General features: G+C 38.6%; 1 protein-coding gene across 3 annotated transcripts in view; it reads right to left on the minus strand.

Annotated features, from left to right (window-relative positions):
- Window positions 1-1,813: 1,813 nt before the first annotated feature.
- Window positions 1,814-23,490, minus strand: part of palm2akap2 (PALM2 and AKAP2 fusion) — a 96,039-nt gene continuing 74,362 nt past the window's right edge. For 2 of the 3 annotated variants that reach the window (XM_081354812.1, XM_081354814.1), the window contains 4 exons: window positions 13,502-15,641; window positions 10,326-10,519; window positions 9,197-9,220; window positions 1,814-6,856 (listed from right to left, as the gene is read on the minus strand). In XM_081354812.1, the coding sequence (XP_081210938.1) occupies window positions 6,737-6,856; window positions 9,197-9,220; window positions 10,326-10,519; window positions 13,502-15,641 (2,478 nt within the window). In that variant the 3' untranslated portion in view covers window positions 1,814-6,736. The remainder of the gene's footprint in view (window positions 6,857-9,196; window positions 9,221-10,325; window positions 10,520-13,501; window positions 15,642-23,490) is intronic. The other variant, XM_081354813.1, reaches the window with a different exon arrangement.

Raw genomic sequence — 23,490 nt, forward strand, 5'->3', positions numbered from 1 at the left:
TAAAAAAACACGAACACTGTTGAAAGATACAGTAGGCTACAACTTACCAAAATGTATTCCTCATACATAATATCGACCAATCAGTGTTTTTTATCAGCGTGAAGAGGTCAATAACACAGTTGGAGAACAATTATGTTAGATTTACCTCAGGAAAGCCATTTAATAAACATAATATAGGTCACGTAGTTGGCAAGAAAAAAAGAGCTATAGAGATTGTGCTATATATGTGTACTATTACAATACTATATTTATGTACGTTATACGTTTATCGAACAGCCTTCGATACATTTCTATGTTATAACTTCCCGAAAAAACTACACAAACATATAAAACAAACTTCTAACGAAATACTAACAGCATCTTACTTACCAATCCAAAAGAAATGTTGCAAGTTCGGAGTCGAACCTCATTTCTTTCATGTCCATTAGTTGTCTCCAGCGATGGAAAGCAGTGCCAATGTTTACTCTGGTTCTGTTCCTTTTTTTTTTTATCAGATTTTATTTGAATGTAGTAGTGGACAGTAGGCTACTTTCCACACGATTGACATCAGGTTCAAGTACGCCCACAAGCCGTGCGAGTTATTCGCGTACTAGAGATGCGCGGTTGGCGGTTACAGCCGCGGACTCCGCGGATCGGGCGGATCGGGCGGTTGAACTAATCAAATGAAAAATATATGTATACATACAATCAGCGGATGGCGGGCGGGTGCGGTTTTGAAAATTGGTCAAAAACGTTGGTGCGGATGGATGGCGGACGGATGATGAGTTTTGTGATGCGGTTGCGGATGAAATAATAGCCCATCCGCGCATCTCTATCGCGTACTGCAGTTTGGCTGGTGGTTATGTTGCCCGCATACCGCCTCCCATGGCCGAAACTGGTATTACGACACCTGTCGGGCCGTGGCTAGTAATGCTAATGCTAATTCAGGTTGATATCTCTGCAGCACTATAACTTGACATTTTTTTAATGACATCATCGCCCTTATTTCTTCTCATTCTTTTGATGCGTGTAGCTCATTTTTTGGATATTTTTACCTCAATTCTTACACATGGCACCTTTAAAGAGATAGCCCCCCTAATAATAATAACAATAATAATAATGGTCATAATCTACCACATATGAAGATACTATTGACTTTTATTCTGAAGAATGTTGGTGCTGCTCTTCTTTAAAAGTGAAGCTTCAAGTTGGACAAAATGCAACATAAAATCTCCATAATAGTCCATGGCATGTATGTGTCATAGTGCATGTCTTCTGAAGTCATACACTAGTTTTGTGTGAGAAAGGAACAAATTGAAATTGAACATTTAAGTGTTTTACTTTTAAAACCCACCAGTAAATATTGTTTTAGGTAGGCTAGAGCAGTGGTTCTCAACTCCTGTCCTCGGGACCCACTGCTCTGCACATTTTGTATGTCTCCCTTATTTAACACACCTGAACCAGATCATCAGCTCGTTAGGAGAGACTCCATGAACTGATTTGAGTGTGTCAGATAAGAGAGACATACAAAATGTGCAGAGCAGCGGATCCCGAGGACTGGAGTTGAGATCCACTGGCCTAGAGCAGATTTAAAGTGTGAACATATAAAAGGCTGCACTCATGTGTGTAGTCTAAGGCATTTGCAAGTATATGCCATATGCTCACCTTCTCACTAATTTTGATTTGTGTAGGTGGACATACATAAAAATCCAACAGAAATCACCTCTTTACGAATTTCATAATAGAATTTGAATGGTTACAGCTTAAATTATTATGCTATTACATTGTCACATATTTTGATACATTTAGAAGTCAAGGAAGGAATAGAGACGTTTAACACATTTTCTTTTTAATGAGAAAATAATTATATATGTGTGTAAGAGCGAGACTTACAATTACTATAAAACAATATAAGCAGAATATTAACATACAATAAGTGGTTAACATGTCAAAAGAGGGCTTTTGAAAGCATGATTGCATTATCACACCATATCAATATTCCCTTGGTTTCTCCCAAAGGGAAGTAGAACACTCATTTAACCTTTTAAGAAAGCAATTGCAAATGGATTTGTAATAACTAACTATTTAAACAACAAGAGCAAACATATTTTTGGTGTTACTTCAAAGGTAAAAGTAAAAAACACTGTTTACTTGGTTCAAACTGTGGAAAAAAAGCAATACTTGTGATTTCATGGAAGGCAAGTTATTTTTTTTTTTTAAAGAACAGACTGTATTTTGTGAAACTCACAATGAAACTAAAAATCTATTGCAACAGATGCAGTAATTATCATGCACATGGTCACTGGCAAACGCTTGACTAGAAGTCTAAAGAAGGCATATATTTGTTGTTGAACACATTTGCGGTCACATTAGCGATACAAAAAAAGAAAAAAAAAAGAAAATTAAATTTCACAAGCTAAACTGTATATCGTCAATAGTGAGGCAATACACAAAGCACCCGCTCAAACAGAAGTCACTTTCTGTTGCATAACTGAATTTGCATAGCGTAAAAGCGAATAAAATCTGCATGTGGAAATTTTTCTTCCTAATGCAAAGCTCCCTATAGGCTACTATGGAAGCTTGTTTGCCACACAATACAAATAAAAACGTAATTGCGGTAACAACATTTTATCTTACAATATATAGGCTACAAATAAAAAAAATTACTCACAATTTCACAATTCAGATTTTTTTTCCTACTCAGAATTGCAAGTTTATAGGCTATCTGATATTTCGGACTTTATAACTCGCAAATGCGGGTTTATATCTCACAATTCGTAGAAACAAATCTGAACTGTGAGATATAAAGTTAGTAAATTCTGGAATTTTTTCCCCTCACAATTGTTTTTCTCCTCACAAATTTATAGGCCTATCGAAAAAAGCTCACAATTCTGACATTTTTCTGGCAATTAGCGAGTCATTCTCACAATTCTGAGAATAAAAAGTTGTGCGATATAAACTCGCAACTTTAGTATTCCGTAACTGAAACAAGCTTCCACACAATCTATTCCTATTCGAAAGACTGTAGGCTATATCAGACATGACACAATTTCACAAATTCATAACTATTTTACGTAATTGGTGGCTAATTCATACGATATTTAAACGCCAATGGCGGTTAAGTTTAGGGGCGGGTTAGGGGTGGTCCTTCATAATGAGTTTCCTTTAAAAATGCTAAATTTTTGTTGATTCAAACGTACAAATTCATACGAAATCACCACCCCGTAAAATAGCTATGTTTTCCTGTAAGATCCGGTAGGAAATTTCGCTGAACAACGGTAAAGGTGTGACTAAAATCTCAGTCATTTCAATAAGAATTTACACAATCGAGAATTTGCAACGGGTTCAAACTGGTCACGAATTCACCGCATTTACCAACAGAAATCTGCTTGGTTTGAAATTGACTTCTGTATCACTACACTATTGACAATAAACAATCGACAATTTTGTCGAAATTTCACTAGTATGATCGCAATGCTTTCCCCAGATGTCCTCAAAGGCTGATGCTTTACACATCAACAACTGCTCAATTCCTAATGGTTCCTTTTTCCTCTGGTATTGTACATTGAAAGCAATTTTGGCCACCATCCTATGCCGTAGGAATCCTGTTATGTTGCAGATTTGAACATTGGCTTGTTTCTTATAACTTAACTTCATGAGGTAAAACAACCATTTTTGTCCATTTCCCATACATTATAGTACAAAAGCATGCCATCTTTAGTGAACTAAAGCTGGCTTTACATTTCATTTGAATGCTGCACATTTCGTGATGCAAAACCTGTCAGCATCACGGTCAATACTTTAACTAGTTTGTGCTAGAAATGTCACCTATAGCACCTAAACAAACTAATGAAAACCTCTGAAAATGCATATAATATCATATGGCATACTTGGCCCTCAAATACACACAACACAGTATATATGAATAAATGTGCAGTAATAGTACTAAACACCAGTCATTTTTTTTTCAAAACTATTTTCCATTTATAGGAACACTGCATATATCTCACTGCTCAAATAAAAATATTTCCCCCTTATAAAATTCAAATTATTTGTTCACCAACAATAATCATCTCATATCAAAGAGTCCAAGTAAAAATCCATCATCCTGCTCTGAGTAAAACTGATGGTCTTCACACAATCTCACATTAAGCATCAAAACAAATGGACACCTAAGAAAGTCAGTATCCAGAGATCAACAAACATCTGTTTTCATCCATTAAATAAAGTTGATGCACCTTCTGCAGGAACATTTATAATTCTGAATAGGTGTAACTTTATATGACACCCACACATTATAATAATGCATAACTCTTATAGAGTTTCTAGTTTGTCTTTTTTTTTTGCCTGCAATTTGAGAAACTATGCAATATATACCACTCTTAACCAGAGACTACAAATACTTCATGTACTCATTAAAGGACAGCAGTCCATTAAATACTTTTTTCTTTGTAATACTATATATATTATATGTGGAGTATACAAAACATCAAAGCCACGTTGTTGTATGATGCTTGTGGGATTGTCTTCATTTATGGCTTGATAAATGCATCAGGCCGAAGGCAAAAATGAAAAGTCAAAGATTAAATCTAGAAGAGTAAGTGTTCATGTTTTAGTCCTCTTTGTTTCCTTCACGCTGCATGTCCATCACTGATGTCAGTGACCTGTAGGCCTATAGATGCTTGTTCTTGCACCTAACATCCTTTATATTGCCAAAAAAAAATAAAATAAAAAAATCCAACATTTCAGACATTAATTTGTACATTTGTAGCAATATATTTTTAACTGTGTTAAATAATGGTATTGTGTTTACAATTCCTGCTGGTAATGGCTTTAAAAATGCCAAAAAGAGAAATTATGATTAATTTAAAAATCAACTAAGCAATTAAGCACAGTGAAGTCTTGCATATTTAAGCTATCTTTATCATTCATATTATTGTTCTTTTCTTCATTTTTGCATTAAAGTACCCCTACTATGCTTTTTTCAGATATTACCTTTCATGTAGTGTGTGATATCACTGTTTGTGACTGTAAAAGGTCTGCAAAGTTTCAAAGATCAAAGTGCCGATAAATAAAGTTATTGTCTCCCAAATGAAATGATTCTGAACTGCCTGAAACGAGTCGTCAGTAATTCCAGTCTTAATTACTGCTCAAACCTATGTAGGGTTGTAACATATTTGCATAATGCCAGGCTATGCTCTTCATTGGCTACTTGAACAACATCTACTTTGACCCTCAAACACTATAGTTCAGATATGATAATGAATGTTTGGCTGTAAGCTGTCGACCAATCACAACAGACTGGGTCATCTGTCCAATCAGAGCAGAGTAGACCAATCACAACAGACTGGACCATCTGACCAATCAGAGCAGAGTAGACCAATCACAGTCGACTGGGCCATCTGACCAATCAGAGCAGAGTAGACCAATCACAACAGACTGGACCATCTGACCAATCAGAGCAGAGTAGACCAATCACAGTCGACTGGGCCATCTGACCAATCAGAGCAGAGTAGACCAATCACAACAGACTGGGCCATCTGACCAATCAGAGCAGAGTAGAGTCTCAGAAAGAGGGGTCTAGAGAGTCTGAATCCTTTATCGAACCATTGCCGACATTGTGAGAAAAGAGCAGGTACTGAAATGTATATTAAGAGAAAATGAAAGATTAAAGTGTTTTTTGACCTTTGATGCAAGTAAACCTGTTGTAGGAGACGTCCAAAACAAGATTAGGAACCTTTAAAAGAACACAGCAGGGGCACTTTAAAGGCACTGCTTTTGCTGTTCTGCCCTACACATAACACAACACAACATAAACATTCCCCAACAAATCTACATAATCCATTAAATGTTCTGCACCACACTATGTCTGATGCTATTACTTCAAGCCAAACACAGGTGCCTTCAACTGCAAACAGCAATAACATCCCAAAGCTTCCTTCACATACATTTCCTGTGTTTTGTCAACGGAGAATTCACCCGCTGCCTATAAAAAGCCATGACCACCTCTGCAAGTTATTACCACCTCTGCTTCGATGGATTGTTATGTTGGTCTGGGTGAAGAGTTACAGATCTCAAGTCTTTCAAGGTTATATGTCTGTGCCCTACTTTCATTTGTCCACCTCATTAAAGTTTCTCTCTGAACAATATGGCAATATTAGGAGAATGATTTGAGTTCCTATCTCTATAGGCTGCAATCGAGATCATGTGAAAATGTAATTAACAGGAAACCGAAAAGCAGTATTTTGCCCTTTCGGACACTGCAAGACACATTGTGTAAATTTGAAATGTCAATAATCTAGCATGAAATCAGATTCATCCAATCTCCTTCAACTAATAACAAAATATTATCCAATTTTTTTCATGTCCTTAGCTGCACGGTAACATCTTTATGTTTGGGAAGTATAAATGCAATGTGGTCTTCACACTAATCTGATTTGCTAAGTTGCAACATTAATGCCAAAAATCCCAAAGTCTCAAAAAATGTGATACTTGTCTTTGCACATTCCACTTTCTTAAAACGTATCAGCACAAAAGAAAAAAGCTATATCTTGGTAGTGGAAATGTAAAGTGTTATAGTATCTCTGGTCTTCACTGTCGAGAGAAAGTTATGTCCCGTTTGTTCTCCAGAAACAGAAAGAACAAATCTTCAGAGAGGGGTGAATTCCCAATAAATACTTGTGTTTGTCCTGTTGCACATTTTCCCTCTGTTTTCTCTCTTTCTCATTTTCTTTTCGGTATAGAAAGAAGGTTTAGTTTACTCTTCCTCCTCCTCCTCCTCATCTTCCTCAGCCTCATCTTGGTTGGCGTAGATTCCTGCTTCCCACCGGAGGGCCATGTTACTTTTTCTGCGAGTGACACGCGTTGCCTCCAGAACCTGAAGATAAACATAAAAATGTCTGCTATTCAAAGTTGTTTCATATGTTATAATGATATTTTCACCACAGTGATAATAGAAAACATGTTAAGAAGAAGTTTCCCGGTAATATGGTCCACTTCAGAAACACTCTACTAACTTTAAGTAGCTTTGCAACTACATGTCAACTAAGACCCTGTTTACTCCTGGTATTAAGATGCGTTTGGTCGATCGGATCACAAGTGGACGAGGGAGACACATATCCGTTTACACCTGGTGTTTTAATCCGTCTCTTTTGTCCACTTTCAATCACTTTCTGTCCTGATTTCTTCGAGGAGAGGGTCTATGGGCAGGTCAATGTATGGGCTTTTTTTTTCAGATCTTTTCATCTAATGGACAAAATAAGCTCACGCAATTTACAAATGAACGCAACCGGAGATGAGAGAGAAACACACGGAGAGCCGCAGATTTGGTTTCTGCTCTGACAGCCGAAGACCAGCCGAACGCTGTGAGTGTGTGTTAGAAATCAGGAATGATGAGAGAACATTGTGCTTGGTTTGTTTTTCATCATCAAACCAAACTTGGGTCTTCAACCGTCAAAGTTTAAGTCCCGTCTGGCTAGAGCTCTTCCCATAATGTTCACGCGTTAGGCCAGTAGATGGAGAGAAGACGGTCTATAGTGGATGTTTGAACACATTCGACCACATGAGTGTTTACACTATGAAAGCAATCCGGTCGAATGTGTTTTCAACTCCCTCTGGAAGTGGTCGTAAGTGGACAAGCTCAAAGCATTTTAGACCCTGTTTACACCTGTATTAGCGTCGTCCACTTGTGATCCGATCGACCAAAACGTATCTTAATACCAGGAGTAAACAGGGCCTGACTCGATTAGAGTATTAGTAGACTGTCTGCTTAATATCTGCTAACTCTTTATTGTGACGCTCCCCAACAGACATTATACTGACTATAAGTAACTTTGCAACTACATGTCAGCTTATTCTAACCCTAACCAAACAGTCTACTAATACTCTGAGAGTTAGTTGACATGTAGTTGCAAAGTACTTACAGTTAGTAGAATGTCTTACATGGACCCTCGAAATAGTGTAACCAAATTTCCCTTGTTTCATCAACATTTACTTGTGTTAACTTATAATGTTGTTTTATCAGTCCCACTTTATATTGAGTGTCTTTAACTACTATGTACCTACATTTAAATTAATCATTTGATACAATGCTCTGGTATACGATTTCACACTGTGCTTATATTTAAAAATACCTTCATGCACTTACATCTATAATTACACCGTTGACCTTCCCTTACACCTTAACCCACACCACCAAACCTATCCTTAATCTTACACCTATACCAACTCAATAGCAGCAAAAGTGTTTTGCAATACATGTGTTTTGCAACACAATAAGTACAATGCACCAAAAACATCGATTTTTTTTCGATGTAAGTAATTTGTAGTTAATGACACCTTACATAAAGTGTGACAGTTTTATCTTTATATTATAACTTGAATCATGATTTTTCTTAGAAAATATGTGATCTGAGCTCTAAAATGTAAAGTATGTTGTAGAAGGGCAGGGAGATATGGGATTTTACTTTACCATACTATACCATGTTAGATAAGCAGACTACATTATTTACACTGAGAACAAAAAAAAAAAAAAAAGAGTAAAGCCAATATCAATGATTTAGTTAAGAGCTTTAACAAAATATATCAATACGCATGTGCAAACATACACATCAGATGGACCGTTTTAGACCCCACCTGTTCCAAACAGTTTCATGCTGGGTTTGGGTCTGACTGTCCAAAACAGCTTTAGATATAAACACCACAACACACAATACAAGTGCAAACACAGCATGAAAGCAGAAACAATAAAGCAGAAAAGAGAACAGTCATGCTGTTTCAAAAGTAAAAACTGGTGCCAAGTGTTACACCCATTGTGTCTTATTCCAACGAACCTAAATGTCCAATCCGAAGTTCTCAAATAACTTGAATATTATGTCAAATATACAATACAAAGAGCTGAAAATTAGGACTCTGAATGGAGGTGGTAAAATGCTCAAATGAAGACTGGACATTGTAAGTTCGTAGTTCTTTGACACGAGATTCATGTGAATTGATAGTGGCACTGCACTGATCATGTAGGTGCAAATACTTTGACTAGTTCAAAATGTGAATCCATATGTAATGAATGACGCAATGATTCGACACAAAAGACAATTATTTCTTGGAAACACATTATATGTGTCAAAGTATTCGGCACTGCTACAACTCCCCCACATTAAAACATGCAACAACACAAATGAAGGCACAATGAACTTTGAAGCAAGCATTGTACAAGTACCTCAGTTGTAACTGAGCGGACATACTAACAAGAGGGAAAGAGGAAGAATTAGTCAATGTGCAAACACTTGCTATTGTGTAGAGAACAGCTTGTGAAAGTAGATCAACTTCCATATGAATACTGGTCATGTTCATATATTTTACTTTTTATATACTATATACAGATCATATTGGCTCAATACTGTGTGCTTATTGCTGACTGCACTTGAAATAACTGGTATTTTTCAAAGAGCATGAACTATATATATATATTTCATTTATTGACTATTACAGGCTTTTGTTTCCTGAGTTTAGAGTTTACTACAACTGACACATGTATTCCTATATTTAGATTTGTGGTTAACCAATTTTAACATTTAGATTTTTTTTTATTTCTTTTTGTCAATGGCGCATTCTGAAGCTTAATATATTTGGTCCACCCCTACCTCAAATATTTGGTTACACCCTTCCCTAAGTTAAAATAAGCATGAATTTGTATTGTTTTATCGGTAATTTGTAAGGCCTTGAGGAAATATCCAATTTATAAATATTTGGTTATTTTACTTGGCAAACTTACAAGTGCACCATTGTCATGGATTTATTTCACAATGGTCAGAGACCAAAATTGTTACCACTACTGTGGTTCCAAAGCCATTGTGTTTTACTTAGTCTGCATTATAATAACAGAATGTGATACTGTCAGTGCAGCCAAGTTGCAAAAGACCCGCACTTAGTTGTTTGTTCTCCAAATAATAGCTTTTAGAGGAAATGTGTTGTTGATATCTGAGAAAGCAAAAAGGGAAAGACTGTGGTTGATATGAAACAGTGAGTCCTCAATAGGCATTTGATGGCGGTTTGTCATGTGGCACACATCTTTATGAATTCAGTTTCTAAATGAGCTGGAAAGTCCCTTTTCTCACTTTCTTAGCATGAGATGAAAAAGACGAACTATGTTTCGGATGCAAGTCATAGCTATGGTATTTCAGCAGTTAGGAATCACTAATTCCAAACAGACCATTAAAGTGAAATTCAACGTTTTGATTGTAAATGGTATGCAGATGGATGTCTGAGAGATTTAGTGCAAGAAGAGTCCACAGACAATTCATTAGGCCATAAAATATCACACTCTAAGCTGACCATAAGAGACTTACACTGCTGTCCTCAGCTTTCTCTCTGCGCTTGACTTTGTGAGTCTCGAAGTCCTCCATCAGAGTCTGCATGAAGTTCTTGGTCCGCTGTCCTCCTCCAGAGTCGTCGCTGCCCAGATCAGACAGAGGCGAGGGCAGAGCTCCTTCTGAGGAGCAGGGCGATACTGGAGGAACCGGACGGACCTTCTCAATCTTACCTGCAGACACACCAATACATAACACACTTATACACACCATTATAAATCATTGCTCTACCACAGTAAAAGACCTGGGTGTTATATTTGACAGCAACTTGTCTTTTGAAAATCATATTTCATGTCTTCCTCCTCAGAAACGTTGCTAAGCTCCGGAACATGTGATCTGTTTCTGATGCAGAAAAGTTAGTTCATGCATTCATGACCTCTAGACTAGATTACTGTAATGCATTACAAGCTGGTTGTCCAGCATCCTCAATGAACAATCTACAATTAGTCCAAAATGCAGCTGCTAGAGTTCTTACCAGGTCAAGAAAATATGATCATATAACACCAATTTTATCATCTCTAAACTGGTGACCTATCGATTTTAAAGTATTGCCACTGACCTCTAAGGCCCTAAACGGTTCAACTCCTGTGTATTTAACTGATCTTCTATCGCCCTTCAATTCATCATGCTCTTTAAGATCACAAAACTAGGGGCTTCTGGTAGTACCTAGGATATATAAGTCCACTAAAGGAGGGAGAGCATTTTCACATTTGGCTCCTAAACTCTGGAATAGCCTTCCTGATAATGTTCGGTGCTCGGACTCACTCTCCCAGTTTAAATCTAGATTAAAGATGCATCTCTTTAGCCAAGCATTCACATAATGGATCTCATAACCTTGTACTCCAGTTAAATCAGATCAAATGCACATGGTTATCTTTGCTTAATGTTATGAACAGCAGCTAGGCTAGTTACTTTCCATTTGTTTTTCTGTTTTTCTCAAGATGCCCATCCTAATGTAACTAGAGTACGTCAGCTCCAGTTTGGATCCAGCATCTTATGAAGACTTCAGATGCCCCAACACCAGTGAAGAGATGCTTTCAGTCTCCAACTCCTGCGAGGACTTCAGATGATGCACACTCTGAATCAACATGCACCAATGCTACATTTTCTATCTATTGTAATCATTATGTTCACAGCTTGTAAAAATTACTTCAATGAGCTCATTGTTTCTGCCTTAGATTAATACATTGTACATGATATTGTAGATTTATTTTCCAGATTTTGAAGTTTTGAATCCCACCTTAGAGAGAATTGTTAATGTACACCCTGGTATGAGTGGTGTGTCAAACTTTTACAAATTACTCCTAGAAAAGGTGGACAACAACACAGGAAAAATAAAACAGGACTGGGAAGAGGAAATTGGTTTTAATATTCATGAAAACATGTGGGATGAGTGCTTGAGAGATGCACATACATGTTCTGTGAATGCTAGACACAATTTGATTCAGTTCACGGTAATTCACAGGTTTCATTATTCTAAATCAAAACTTTCTCCACTCTGTGATAAGTGTAAAATGTCAGAATTTAAATTTCTTTCTGAAGCACATTCTATTGATCTGGAGCTTGAGCCTTGCATTGGACTTGCAATGCTTTTTGTAGTAAGTATCAAACACAGGTCATTTCACTCTGCATGATGCTTGTAAAAAGACTTATTTTACAGATGTGGAAATCAGATTATGTCCCTATTTTTGAGATGTGGGCTATAAGGAACTGGGAAATATGTTGTAGTTTGTCACGTATTTGATAAATAGTGTGTTGATTTTCTCAGAAACTGAAAGCACTCTTATTTTATCCTGCTGACGTTGGCAACTCGAGTCTTTTTTGCAAAGCTTTAAATGAAAATTTGCTGTAGAAAATCTGTGCCTCTTCACAGAAAGTCTATATTTGTCCTCTCAAAACTACTGTCATTAATGAGAGGTCAATCACTGATACTGATCACACAAGATACATTCCAATACTATGGGATTTAGCATAATAGCTAAAAGCAAGCTAAAAGAAAGGACTCCCTATGCATTCCCTATGACACCACTAGAGGGCAGACATAAACTTCTCAAGTACAGGACATCATCATGAATAAGACACTGTTGTCAAAAGGAAAAGCACACTCTGCCATTAAATACTGTGCCATTGTCACAGTATCTGGTGAGTATTACAGTCACAGATTTTGGTGAGTGTTACATCACCAAAACCAAACATACGTAAACAGAACATATAAAGTACGTACTGCTATGTTCTAATAATTTTTAACATCAAACCAACATAATTTGAAACTGTTGGTGGTCGCTAGAACTGAAAGCTTTTACATATATTATATTACCCATATAGCATTATCTGGTCAATTGTTCAAAGTAGTCATCAAGCTCATACAGTGAAAAACAAATCAGGCACTATGCTGCAGTTTTCTTAAAACCCTCTTCAAAAAGCACAGCTTGCAAAAGTGACTCAGGCTGAACAGCGGGTTCAGACCCAAAGGACACAGCGTGCAAGGAATGTAAACTAAAGTAGCTCGATGAAGAGAACCTCCAGGATCCCAGTGATATGACTGACAATCACCAGGTAATTAACATCAAATCTCGAGTTACAGAGACAGATATATATCAGCCTTCAGTTATAGCTGATGGTTTGCATTAGTAGTCAAACATTTCTTTAAATGATGTTTCATTAACAAAGTTTGGGAGGAGCAGGTTCAAATGATCTATCCAATCAACATGTCATCAGCAATTATTACGTCTAATCCTATCAGCATGAGAGGAAGCCTATACACACACAGTTGTCTCACTTACGTTCCTCGACAGTTTTCAGCATCCCACCACCACCCCGACTCCTCACTCTTGGCTTGTTCCAACCACTACCATTTATCTGACTTATTTGTAAGTGTGAACTTGTGAAACAGGTGTCAACACATTGACCATCAGACTGAGTAATTGAAGTATGGAAATAATTAATTAAGTTCTGGTGTATTCTATGAAAAACTGCACAAAGAGCATCTTAAATATGATTATGAGTACTAATTAGGATATTGTATGGTTTATACTAAAGGGCTATTAATTGTTGGATAAGTGACCCTTCAAATAAAAGCCCTCAAATAAAGTTCTGCACCTAAGTGTTCAGTTACTGCTGCCATGATTGCACACATTGGCTGGATATACTCATACCTGGTGCTGTCTTCCCAGTAAGGACCAGCTTGTTTGGCTGGTTGCTGGCCTTCAGCTTCTGCGTACGGGGCGGGTGCAATGTTTGTCTCGCTTGTCGTTGTCTCTTCAACTCTTCCTCACGCTCCTGGGCTGCCCGGATCTCCTCTTCGATCATGGACAGGGTTCTCTGTTTGCGTGAGCGCAGCTTGAACGGCCCTGAGGTGACTTCTGTGTCCTGAGGACGAGTGACAGCCGCTGTGCTCCTGAGCTCTGCTGCCTCAGAGTACTTACTGAAATAGCTGAATTCTGGTTTCTCCACTGGTGGTGGAGAGGGACTGGGCGGTTTGTAAGTGTTGACTGGGATAACTGGGGCGGCTTGAACTACAGTTATTTGAGGAGCAATTGTTCTCCTCTCCTCTGGAGGAGATGGCACTTTGGGAGGCGGTGTGACAGTAGATCTCTCCACTAGGGGTTGGGGTTGAATGCTTTCCACATGTCTCTCAGGGATAGGGGACGAATGTTGTGTGGCCTGAAGAGGCTCCCATTTGTCATTCTGCTGAGCAATGGCTTGCTGGATAGCATTTTGGACAAGAATACCAGCATGGTATTCCAGCTCTTCTTCCGTCAAGCCTTCTCCATGATAAGACCCACTCTGTTCACCTAGAGATTTGATACCACTTTCATGTTTCCCATTGATTGGTGTAGTGGCCATTGGAGTTGAGGGAAAAGAGTACTCCCCAAGAGAGTTTTCCAAATAGACACTCATGGTCTCATTTGATGCACCACTGTCACTTATGTTGTCCATACTGAAGTCATTGGAGAGCGTCTCGAGTACAGTGGTGTCCTGAGACCGCAGGGATAGGTCATCTAACCCGGAGTCAATTTCTTCCGTATGGTAGGAGCTGTTCAAAGATTGTTGACAAAAATCAGAATCCTCTTCCTTCACAATGGTCATCACTGCCCGGGCACAAGTAAAATCATCATCTTTAAACTCGTTCTGAGCCAAACCATCTTTGGGTGGTATGACAGATTCTCCGGAGCTGCAGTAAATCTTTTCAGCTTTGACTGTAGTAACTTCACTTCCGTCATAGAATGTGACCCCTTCTTGATTGGCAACTGTGACAGAACCGCATGGCCTCTCTACATGCGTGACCTCGGGAGTCCTGAAGAAAGGTTTGGCAGAGTAAAGCTGCGGTGCCACGTTCCTCTTAGGGGCTGTGGGCTGCTTGCTATGATCCATCTGCAGAAATTGCTTGCGTGCTGCAGAAAAGTCAATCTCTTCCATGACAACATCCTCCTTGTTTCCTGTTTCAGGTTGGATGAAGGAGATTGTCTGTCTGGGTGCAGCTTGTGGCATACGGTTGGTTTCTGGCTTCCTCTGCTTCCTCTCCTCATATCTTCGAAGAGACTCCAGCTGCTCTGGCTCCAGCTCCTCTTCCAGTGGCTTTTCCTGAGGTGGATTCCACCATTTTGCTGCAATTCCAGGATTTTTCTTGACTGCCTGACCCCGAATGAGTTCCAGCCTTTCCCTCTCCAGCTCTGCAATCTCCTCCGTGGGTCTGACTTTCTTCACCCGGACTTCTTTCTCAGTTGGGTTGTCAAATAGTTTTGATGGTTTCTTCTCTTCATGAAATGGTCGGAGCTCAAAACGTGCCTCTTTCTTGATTGCTGTCCTAGGGGACTCAGGTGACCTTGTACAGTCGTTTCCTATCATCGCTGAATGACCATTGGGTTTAGTGTTAAAGTTATCATCAACAAAAGTGGTCTGTTTTTTCCCTTCTAAAACAACTTCATGGTTGTGCAAGGGTGATGTGTCAATGGTATGCACAGATGGTCCAGCTCCATGAACTCTAATTGAGTTAATCTCTGGAGAACTTGTCCCATTTGAAGTCATTTCGGCCCTGGGGTCACAACAGTTGTCCTCAAGGACCTGATCCAGGTACAGGATTTCCTTGGCAACTTCGCTGTCCAGTCCTTCTCCCCCATGTCTCACGCTGTTTTGCCCACTGCTCACATAACTTTGCTGGGTCTTAGTCTGAACTTCAAGCTCCATACTGCTCTCACCAGTGGATATCACACTCACTGAATCGAAAAAACTTACAGTCTTCAGGCTTCTCTCTCTTTTCAGCTCACTGTCATCCTCTGAGAGTACAGGGGACTTCTAGGGAAATAAAGACAGAGATCACATTAGTTCAAACATGCATTCATGCAATTCTTTTTATTCACAATTTACACTGCATTAGGTATGAGCATTATGGTCGCTCATGCAAATACATAATTGCATGACATGACTTTTTTCTAACTTTCAGACCTTTCACACCTTTGAAATTCAGCAGCTATACGGTAACACATTTAGTGCAAAACTGGGTTTGTTTGATGACCTGAACACTATTTCTGAACTTGGGTGCACACATGTAAATCGCACTTGAGTCTAATCAAGAAGGTGTTCTGTGGTGCAGTGTCTGTGAACTCTTGCTGCTGATATAAGAGAAATTGCAGAAGTGAACCGCTCTTGATTATGTAGACTTTGTGTCTTTGCATGCAAAAATGCAACGTTGAAAATAACGTAATATATGATGCAATGGCCAAATATGTGCATAGATGGACCCCTGCCCCAAACCAAAAGTACTTGGTTTATTTATCTGCAGAGTACTTCAGTTGTTTTTGTGTGCAGATTATCAGAAATTTCCCAAACTAAGTGAACCCCAATTATATTGGTTGCTACACCACCAACTGTGTGAACATCAGAGACCAAAGCAACATCCCAAAGGAAATATTGCATGTGACCATCATGCATACCTGTCAACCCTCCCGTTTTTCCCGGGATTCTCCCGTATTTTACATTGCTATCCCGCTATCATCCCGTTTAAATAATTTCCCGTATTTCTCCCGTATTTTTAATCTTTCTATAATTTTTTTTAAAAAAATCCCAAAGGGCGCAAACCAGTTAAGCGGAAATCCCGCCCTACAGCTAATTTCATTGGTTAAGGTTACAATGACGGGTAGGTTTAGGGGTCAGTGTTTGGTGTAGGCAATCAGTACTGTGATTCACATGACCAATAAAATCTTTAGAATCGGCTGCAGGGCGGGATTTCCACTGAAGTAGTTTGGGGGGAAAAATCGCGCAAAGAACAGCAGCATCCGAGGATGGGTGAACATGAGAGAGATGGCATTAACACACGCAATTATGTCAAAATGTCCGTTTTGTCGAGTATCCTCATAAGAACAGTCTGAGCAGTCTATTAGTTAAAAAAAAAAAAAGTCGTAAATGAAAGTAAAGAGTTGTGAGAGAATGAGACGCGTGTGAGATCCGTCAGCGGCTGTTTTTAAAGAGACAGTAGCCAATAAAGCTTTCTGTCAGTAAAGTTAATCAAAGAACAAAGGTTAAGGTAACAGAGAAAAGCACTCACTGCTCTTGACTAAAGATCTTTTTTTACTTTAATAAGGATTAATCTATGTACAATTTAAATTGTATGCAGTGCAAACTGTTTGATAACTTCAATTTCTGTATATTTTTCCTACCTGTTAGACAAATATTTAAAATATACTGTTTTATGTTTTTCTACATTAATTTGGAGATTAATTGTGAAATTATTACATTATAAAATGTAAGTTTTTTAATGGCAATTAATCGTGATTAATTAATGTAGTTAATTGTTGCAATTGATAAAAATAAAGAAAGAAACATGAATAAGTCTTTTGTTTATTTTAATTGAATAGTATGTATGTATTTATTTATGTTAATATCTGCGCAATTAATGTCTATTTAGCCTGCCTCTAACCCCCCCCCCCCCCCCCGCGTTCAGATTTCCCGTATTTTGGTATCCAAATGTTGACAGGTATGCCATCATGCATAATATAGGTGGACTGTGATAAGATGTGGAGGATAATGAGTTTGTTGAACTCTGACCTCTGCTATCTGATCCTGAGTTTTAATAATTTAAGGTCTCTTCTCCAGGTCTACTCAGTGGTATAATGGAGTTGCACAAGTCTCAAGTGAGAGGAAAACATGGGACTTTCACCTTGGTATACCCATTACAGTTTTTCTCGATTGCTTAAACACATTTCTTGAAACTATGCCTCGAACTATGCCTAACTATGCTTCTCAAAACTATAAACACAAATCCATAACGTCTCACCCAATTCCCCAAACATCCTATTTTCAGGTCAAAATGAAGCTCTACACTCAAAACTATTCACTCTTGTTGAAAAACCAAACTTTGCCCTCGGACAGGACACACAAGCCCTCAAAATCACACACACTACAACATAGTCTAAGACACTGGTGCAATAAATTCAAAACAACATTTCCAAAACTGGTAAGTTATGTTGCTTGTGGTTCCCCCCTCACAAACATTTTCACATGATGAACACAAAAGACACAACCAGTGGATACATTGGCACATTTTTATTCATACACAGAAAACACATACACACATTTTTTTTTTCCTGTTTTACTCTTTTTTTTTACTCCCTCGTCTATTTTTTTTTTTAATATTTACTTACAGTAAGATGTGTGTGACCAACATATGACAGTAAAAGAGCACACACAAAACCATATTCTAATATGGAATTCGAATTGTATTGGAATGGTAAAGAGTGTTGGGACGTAACAGGAGGGCCTCCACCCAAGGATAAAATATGATGGACACGTCTAAGAATGTTCCACATATGGTTGAAATACCATCATTGGCCTAGAAAGATAACATTCTGGGAGTCAAGACTATAAAGGAGAAAGGATGCCCTCCCTTCACTGTCACTCTCTGCAGCCACTCTGTGTGACTGTACGACTGCTGGCCTTTTCTTGCAAGAAAATAAACCTCATCAAAGACTATTGGAAATGTTTGTCTCTTATTCAGAGATAGAATTTTGCTTGCCACCACTCCTCCCTGAAGGCTCTCGAGGTGACGGTAAAGCGACTCAAATTTGGCCTAAAGCCTGGAACACACCAAGCTGACGGTCGGCCGTCGGGCAGTTTCCGTGTGTCGGCCGACTAAATCTTCTCGGTGTGTTCCCCTCCGTCGGCTGAAATTGGTCCTCGTCGGCTTTGTAACGGCCGACTTGACATGTTGAATCGGCGTCGGGCCGTCGGTGAAAGAGGGAACTCTGATTGGCTGTTCAGCTTTGTGAAGGAGGCAGTGCACGAGAATAATAGCAACACAGCAAGCAAAGTCAAAACGGTACAGATAAAAGGCTGTTCTAATGTTACGTCATCTTACCTGAGTGTTCCTTGGCGAATATTTCAATATTAACACGAACGGAGTGGAATCCAGAAAGTGTTTAGCAGGTGTGATATTCAAAACGGTAAGCACGCACTGCTTTGTTTACGTTTGTGTATTTGCAGCTGGCAGCGTCCTTTTCCCTTTTTGAATAACGAATATAGACGAATATATCTGCAAAAGTAGACAGTTGTCTCATTTACACGCAGGCGCAGAACCCGCTTTCTAGCTGACAGTCGGCAGGAGTTCTCTCGGTGTGTTCAAGTGCACTTTTTACCCCGACGCGAGGCGACAACACAGTCGGCTTTCATCAGCGCTAGTTCGTCGGCGTCGGCTTGGTGTGTTCCAGGCTTTACTCGTAGCCCAGCCTCCCTCATAGTCATACCACTGATAAAGACATGGGCAACTAGAGTGGCTTGAATTTCATCTGAGACTGCTTGTCTTCTTGTCCTTGCCCTTCCTCCTCCTCATTCTTATCCCTCTTCCTTCATGTCTTTCTGGATCCATTGTTCCAAAATGCAATAAACTGATTTGGGCCCTTTTATATATCTATTGAAGGTTCTGATTGATGTGTGTTAAATTTTGACTCTTAGTGTTTCCACCTGGGTAATTGTGTGCTAACTGAGCTGAAGCTGTGCTGACTTGAGTGAACAATATTGAATGCTAGTGCTTTCTAAATGACAACATGGTCTAAGCAATGAGAAATGAAGGGATTTGTGTGTAGAGTTTTGCAGTGACAGTTCAACAAATCTGACTCATGTGTCAAAACAGGGAATAGTGTTTATAGTTTAGTGAAATGGGTGTGCTTTTTGATAAATGGCGTTATGGTTTTGAAATTTTAGTTCAAAAGCCTGGTTATAGTGTTTAAGCAATCGAGAAAAACTGTAACACACCCACATCAGATGATAGGAATTCATGCATAACTTTTTGGAAAATACCATTGACCTGCAATGGAACATAAAGTAAATATATTTTCTGTTTCAGTTTCTTCTGTTTGCTTGAAGGATTTTCATTTGTGGATTTGGCAGAGCATTCATCCAAAGCAACTTACATCTGTTTCCCTGCATATCAAACCCTTGACCTTTCATAAGCTACAGGAACATCATAAGATAAGCAAGGTTGTAATGATTTATGTTCAGCTCAACTCATGAGAAACAAACCAAACACAGGCTAATTTGAAGAAAACACTAAAGAAACACATAAAAGGAAAGGTTTTGCATGCCCTAGTTTTCCTTATGCCCCTCCATCTCTATGTCAAATGGGTGTGAGTGGGTAATAGATCCTAGGTATTTACCAAAAGAAAACACCGATGTCTAGACTATGTAGACACTTTATTTTCAGATGAATAATTGCGGGGGGGGGGGGGGGGGGGGGGTGTTCTATTGCATGGATCTGGTACTATTACCTATAAGTGGTCTAGTAACCCTGTGGGAGATTGTTGAGATGCATTTGGAGAATGAAGCACAGTAAAGTCTCCTCAGGGGAAAATACCACTTATTACACTGAGCTTTGCTTTCATTGCTACTCATTCACCAGATGGGACAGCTCTTTTTAAATGAAAAAATCTGACAGAGCTTTCTTTCTTTTTTTTTTTGTCTTAGGTAATTTTCAAATATTTTTTGTGGAATGACAAGCTTGCTAAAATGTGTTCTACATTTTTCTTTAATATTATTAGTGTATGCAAGTTTATATTGAATGCTTTCTTGTTTAATATTGGCTACAAATTGGGTATGCTGTTCCAACTGAAATTCTTCTGCTGATATTGGTTCCAAGTTTGGAAACCACAGGATGCCACAAACCAAAGCAAGTAAACAGTGCCCTAGCAAACTTTAGCAAACCTTTAACAACATACAAAACCACTGCATCCATACAAGATACTAAAACGTGAAAGTGTTATTGCTATTAAGTCCTGTCTAGAGTGCAGTTTTACTGAGCCAAACAGCTATAGTGCTGTATTCTCTGGTAAACAGAGGCCATTGCAGGAATTCTGTTTCTTTGCTCAGCATTTATGTTTTAGAGGCGAGTGTGCATGCCTGAGCAATTTCAGTTGTTTGCTGTTGTTTGAAAGTTGGTGTTCCTGAAAAGGCTAGTCAGAGACCTGTAAAGAAAATAACGGTAATATAACCTGCCATAAATGGAAAAGCATAATAAGCTAGTGGGAGAGCAGCATAGAGATGTTATTTTTACAGCCTAGAAAAGAGGAATTTGTTTTGAAATAACTTTATTTTCAGCTCAAAGTCATGTGCTGTTTCAGGTGATGGTGTGTCCATTGCCACATAAAGTAAACCTATTCCTGTTTTAACACTGGGTGGAACAAAATCTATATTACATAATTAGAACTGGGATTCTAATACACTTTTAACCAAAATTTCTTTATGAGCAAATAAATATCCCTGAGCAAATCCTTAATGGAACAATATTTCAAAACAATTTAAATTTACACTCCACTTTAGAAGAACCATTTTTGGCTCCCCAAAGAAGCTTTCAATGTGTAGTTATTAAGATAACCATTTTTTTTTCTTAGTGTGAAGAATTTCTAATAAACCACTTTAAAGAACCTTTTGTTCAATGGAAAGATTCCATGGATGTTAAAGGTTCTTCATGTAACCAATGATTCCAATAAAGAACCTTCATTTTAATCATAACAACAATATGATAAAATATATGAATCAAAAAATTATTAAAGTATTAATTTATATATGTGCCAAATTAACATACATAACTAATATTACCAGATTTTTCCAAAGTATGTAAGAGGGCTTGATCTAAAAAAGCTGTTTAAGTCAATCTGCAGATTTAATTTAGATCAAACAGTGTTAATAACTTCCTTCTTGTCTCAAGCTGTTCTGGGTCTGAGTAGCAGGCAGTGTCACATGTGTCTTTAATGTGGCATGAGCTCAATAAGACCCCTTTCTTCAGTCACACAGACCACCCTTCCCTTCAGGGTGTTCACCAGCCCAAACTCTCACCAAATAATGACACAAGGAAGTCATGTGAATTTCCCTCAAGCCAACAGCCTAGGACAGATTTACATACAGAGTGTTGAGTTGAGCACTACAAAACACTTAATCAACTCATCAGTTCTGAAACAAAGCCATTATAAAATGTTAATCTAGTCTGCATGAGGCCACTCCTTCCCTCATGCCAAAACGAGTGATGATCTAGTGGTTGGAAATTGTTTGACATCACCGTGTGAGAACTGTCAAATCTGACCGGGATGTGTTGATAAAAGGTTTCATGAGAAGCGCCACGTGTTTTTACCACAGTCTCATGTGTCCTGTTCAGCACTTCCCACAGCGGGCGAACATCCAGTCAAGCATTAAGAGCACAACACATGGCGTTTCCCTCTCTTCCTTCCAAACAACTCTCACACATAAGAAGAAATCACAAATGCAATCTCTTTTATATCTCAATTAGTCCTCAGCAATGAGTTCTAATAAGAGATCAAACACTCCTGCTTGTCAAGAGATCTCAACAGAATCTCAAATTGTGCTCAGATTTCTCAAGATATACTAAAGACTGTAATTTTAATATGAACTTAATAATTTCTCATCAAATTCTTCCAAGATCAAGTAAAAAACAACAGTGACCATGCACGTATCTTCAGTAAAGAGTTTGACATGAATCACAACCTTTGATTCTCAACTAAAGTATTCGAAAGTTGTAGAAAAAGACAAAGACTTAGGGTCAGATTTACTAACGGGGACAGGATTTACTAAAGACATGTAAACAACAAAAATGCAAATATGTGAAAACGGTGACGTCATGCGCATGTGTATTACCTATTCAGTCCATAGTGTTTCTTTACAAAGTAACATCGCCAACTACTGGCCTGGCATGAATAATACAGCGTTTTTTTGTCGTTTTCGTGGATCCATGTAAACGAGGATCGTTTTGACATAGTTGTCGCCAGTATGCGGGAAACGCGAAGGAAAAACTTGTCTGTTTTTAGTACATCATTGTCGTGTAAATGTGCCCTTAAAATGATACATTTTTTTAGCAAGGCCAAGCTGATTCATTAAACAAAACATAAATCCATGAAGTCTCTTGAACAGTGAAAGAGCAACCTCTAGCAATCCTCGTTTTTTTCTATTCAATAACCATAAGCCATCCTCAGCTGTTTTTGCAGTGGCTGTGCATTAAATCTGTATTCCCCGGAGTCAGTGGCCGTGAGCAGTCAGAAGTGAAGGGACATCAGTGTGTCCTCTGAGGAACAGACGCTCTCCACGGATGTTCCTCTAAACCCCCTCTGACATTCCCGGCATAGTTCAGCTGTCTTCCAGGCTCCGGCAGTCTAATAGAAGTGATGAAGGATACGCAGCCCTGCCTCACGTCATTAAACTGTGTGTGTGTGTGTAGGGGTTTATGCATGGTCTTGAATGTGTATAAACCTACAAAAGAACAAGATGAATGGAGATAAACTCCTTGTATATTTATACAACTTGTAAGTTAATGTGTTCATGGGCACAGTGCCTCACATTAGTCTTCTTACTCTGAAACGGGTTTATTGGTGCCTCTGTTTACGTTGCGCTCTGCATGTTGTTGCCCTCACAGCATCTGGAAGTGTTTAGTCAGACAGACACCATTTGGGCCCTACTTTCTCTTTCAATAGGAGTGGCCCCAAAAAGTATTTGGGCACTTAAGCCATGTTTAGGAATGTATGAGTGTTTCTGAGCCATTTTTGCATTGACTTGTAAGTGTTCTCCAGGCGATATTTAATGGAGGTACAGACAGGTGTAGATCATTATATCAAATATGTTCTACCACTGTTTGACAATCAGAAATAGTTTA

Source organism: Scardinius erythrophthalmus, assembly GCF_964197995.2.
Source record: "Scardinius erythrophthalmus genome assembly, chromosome: 23".
Lineage (NCBI taxonomy): Eukaryota > Metazoa > Chordata > Actinopteri > Cypriniformes > Leuciscidae > Scardinius > Scardinius erythrophthalmus.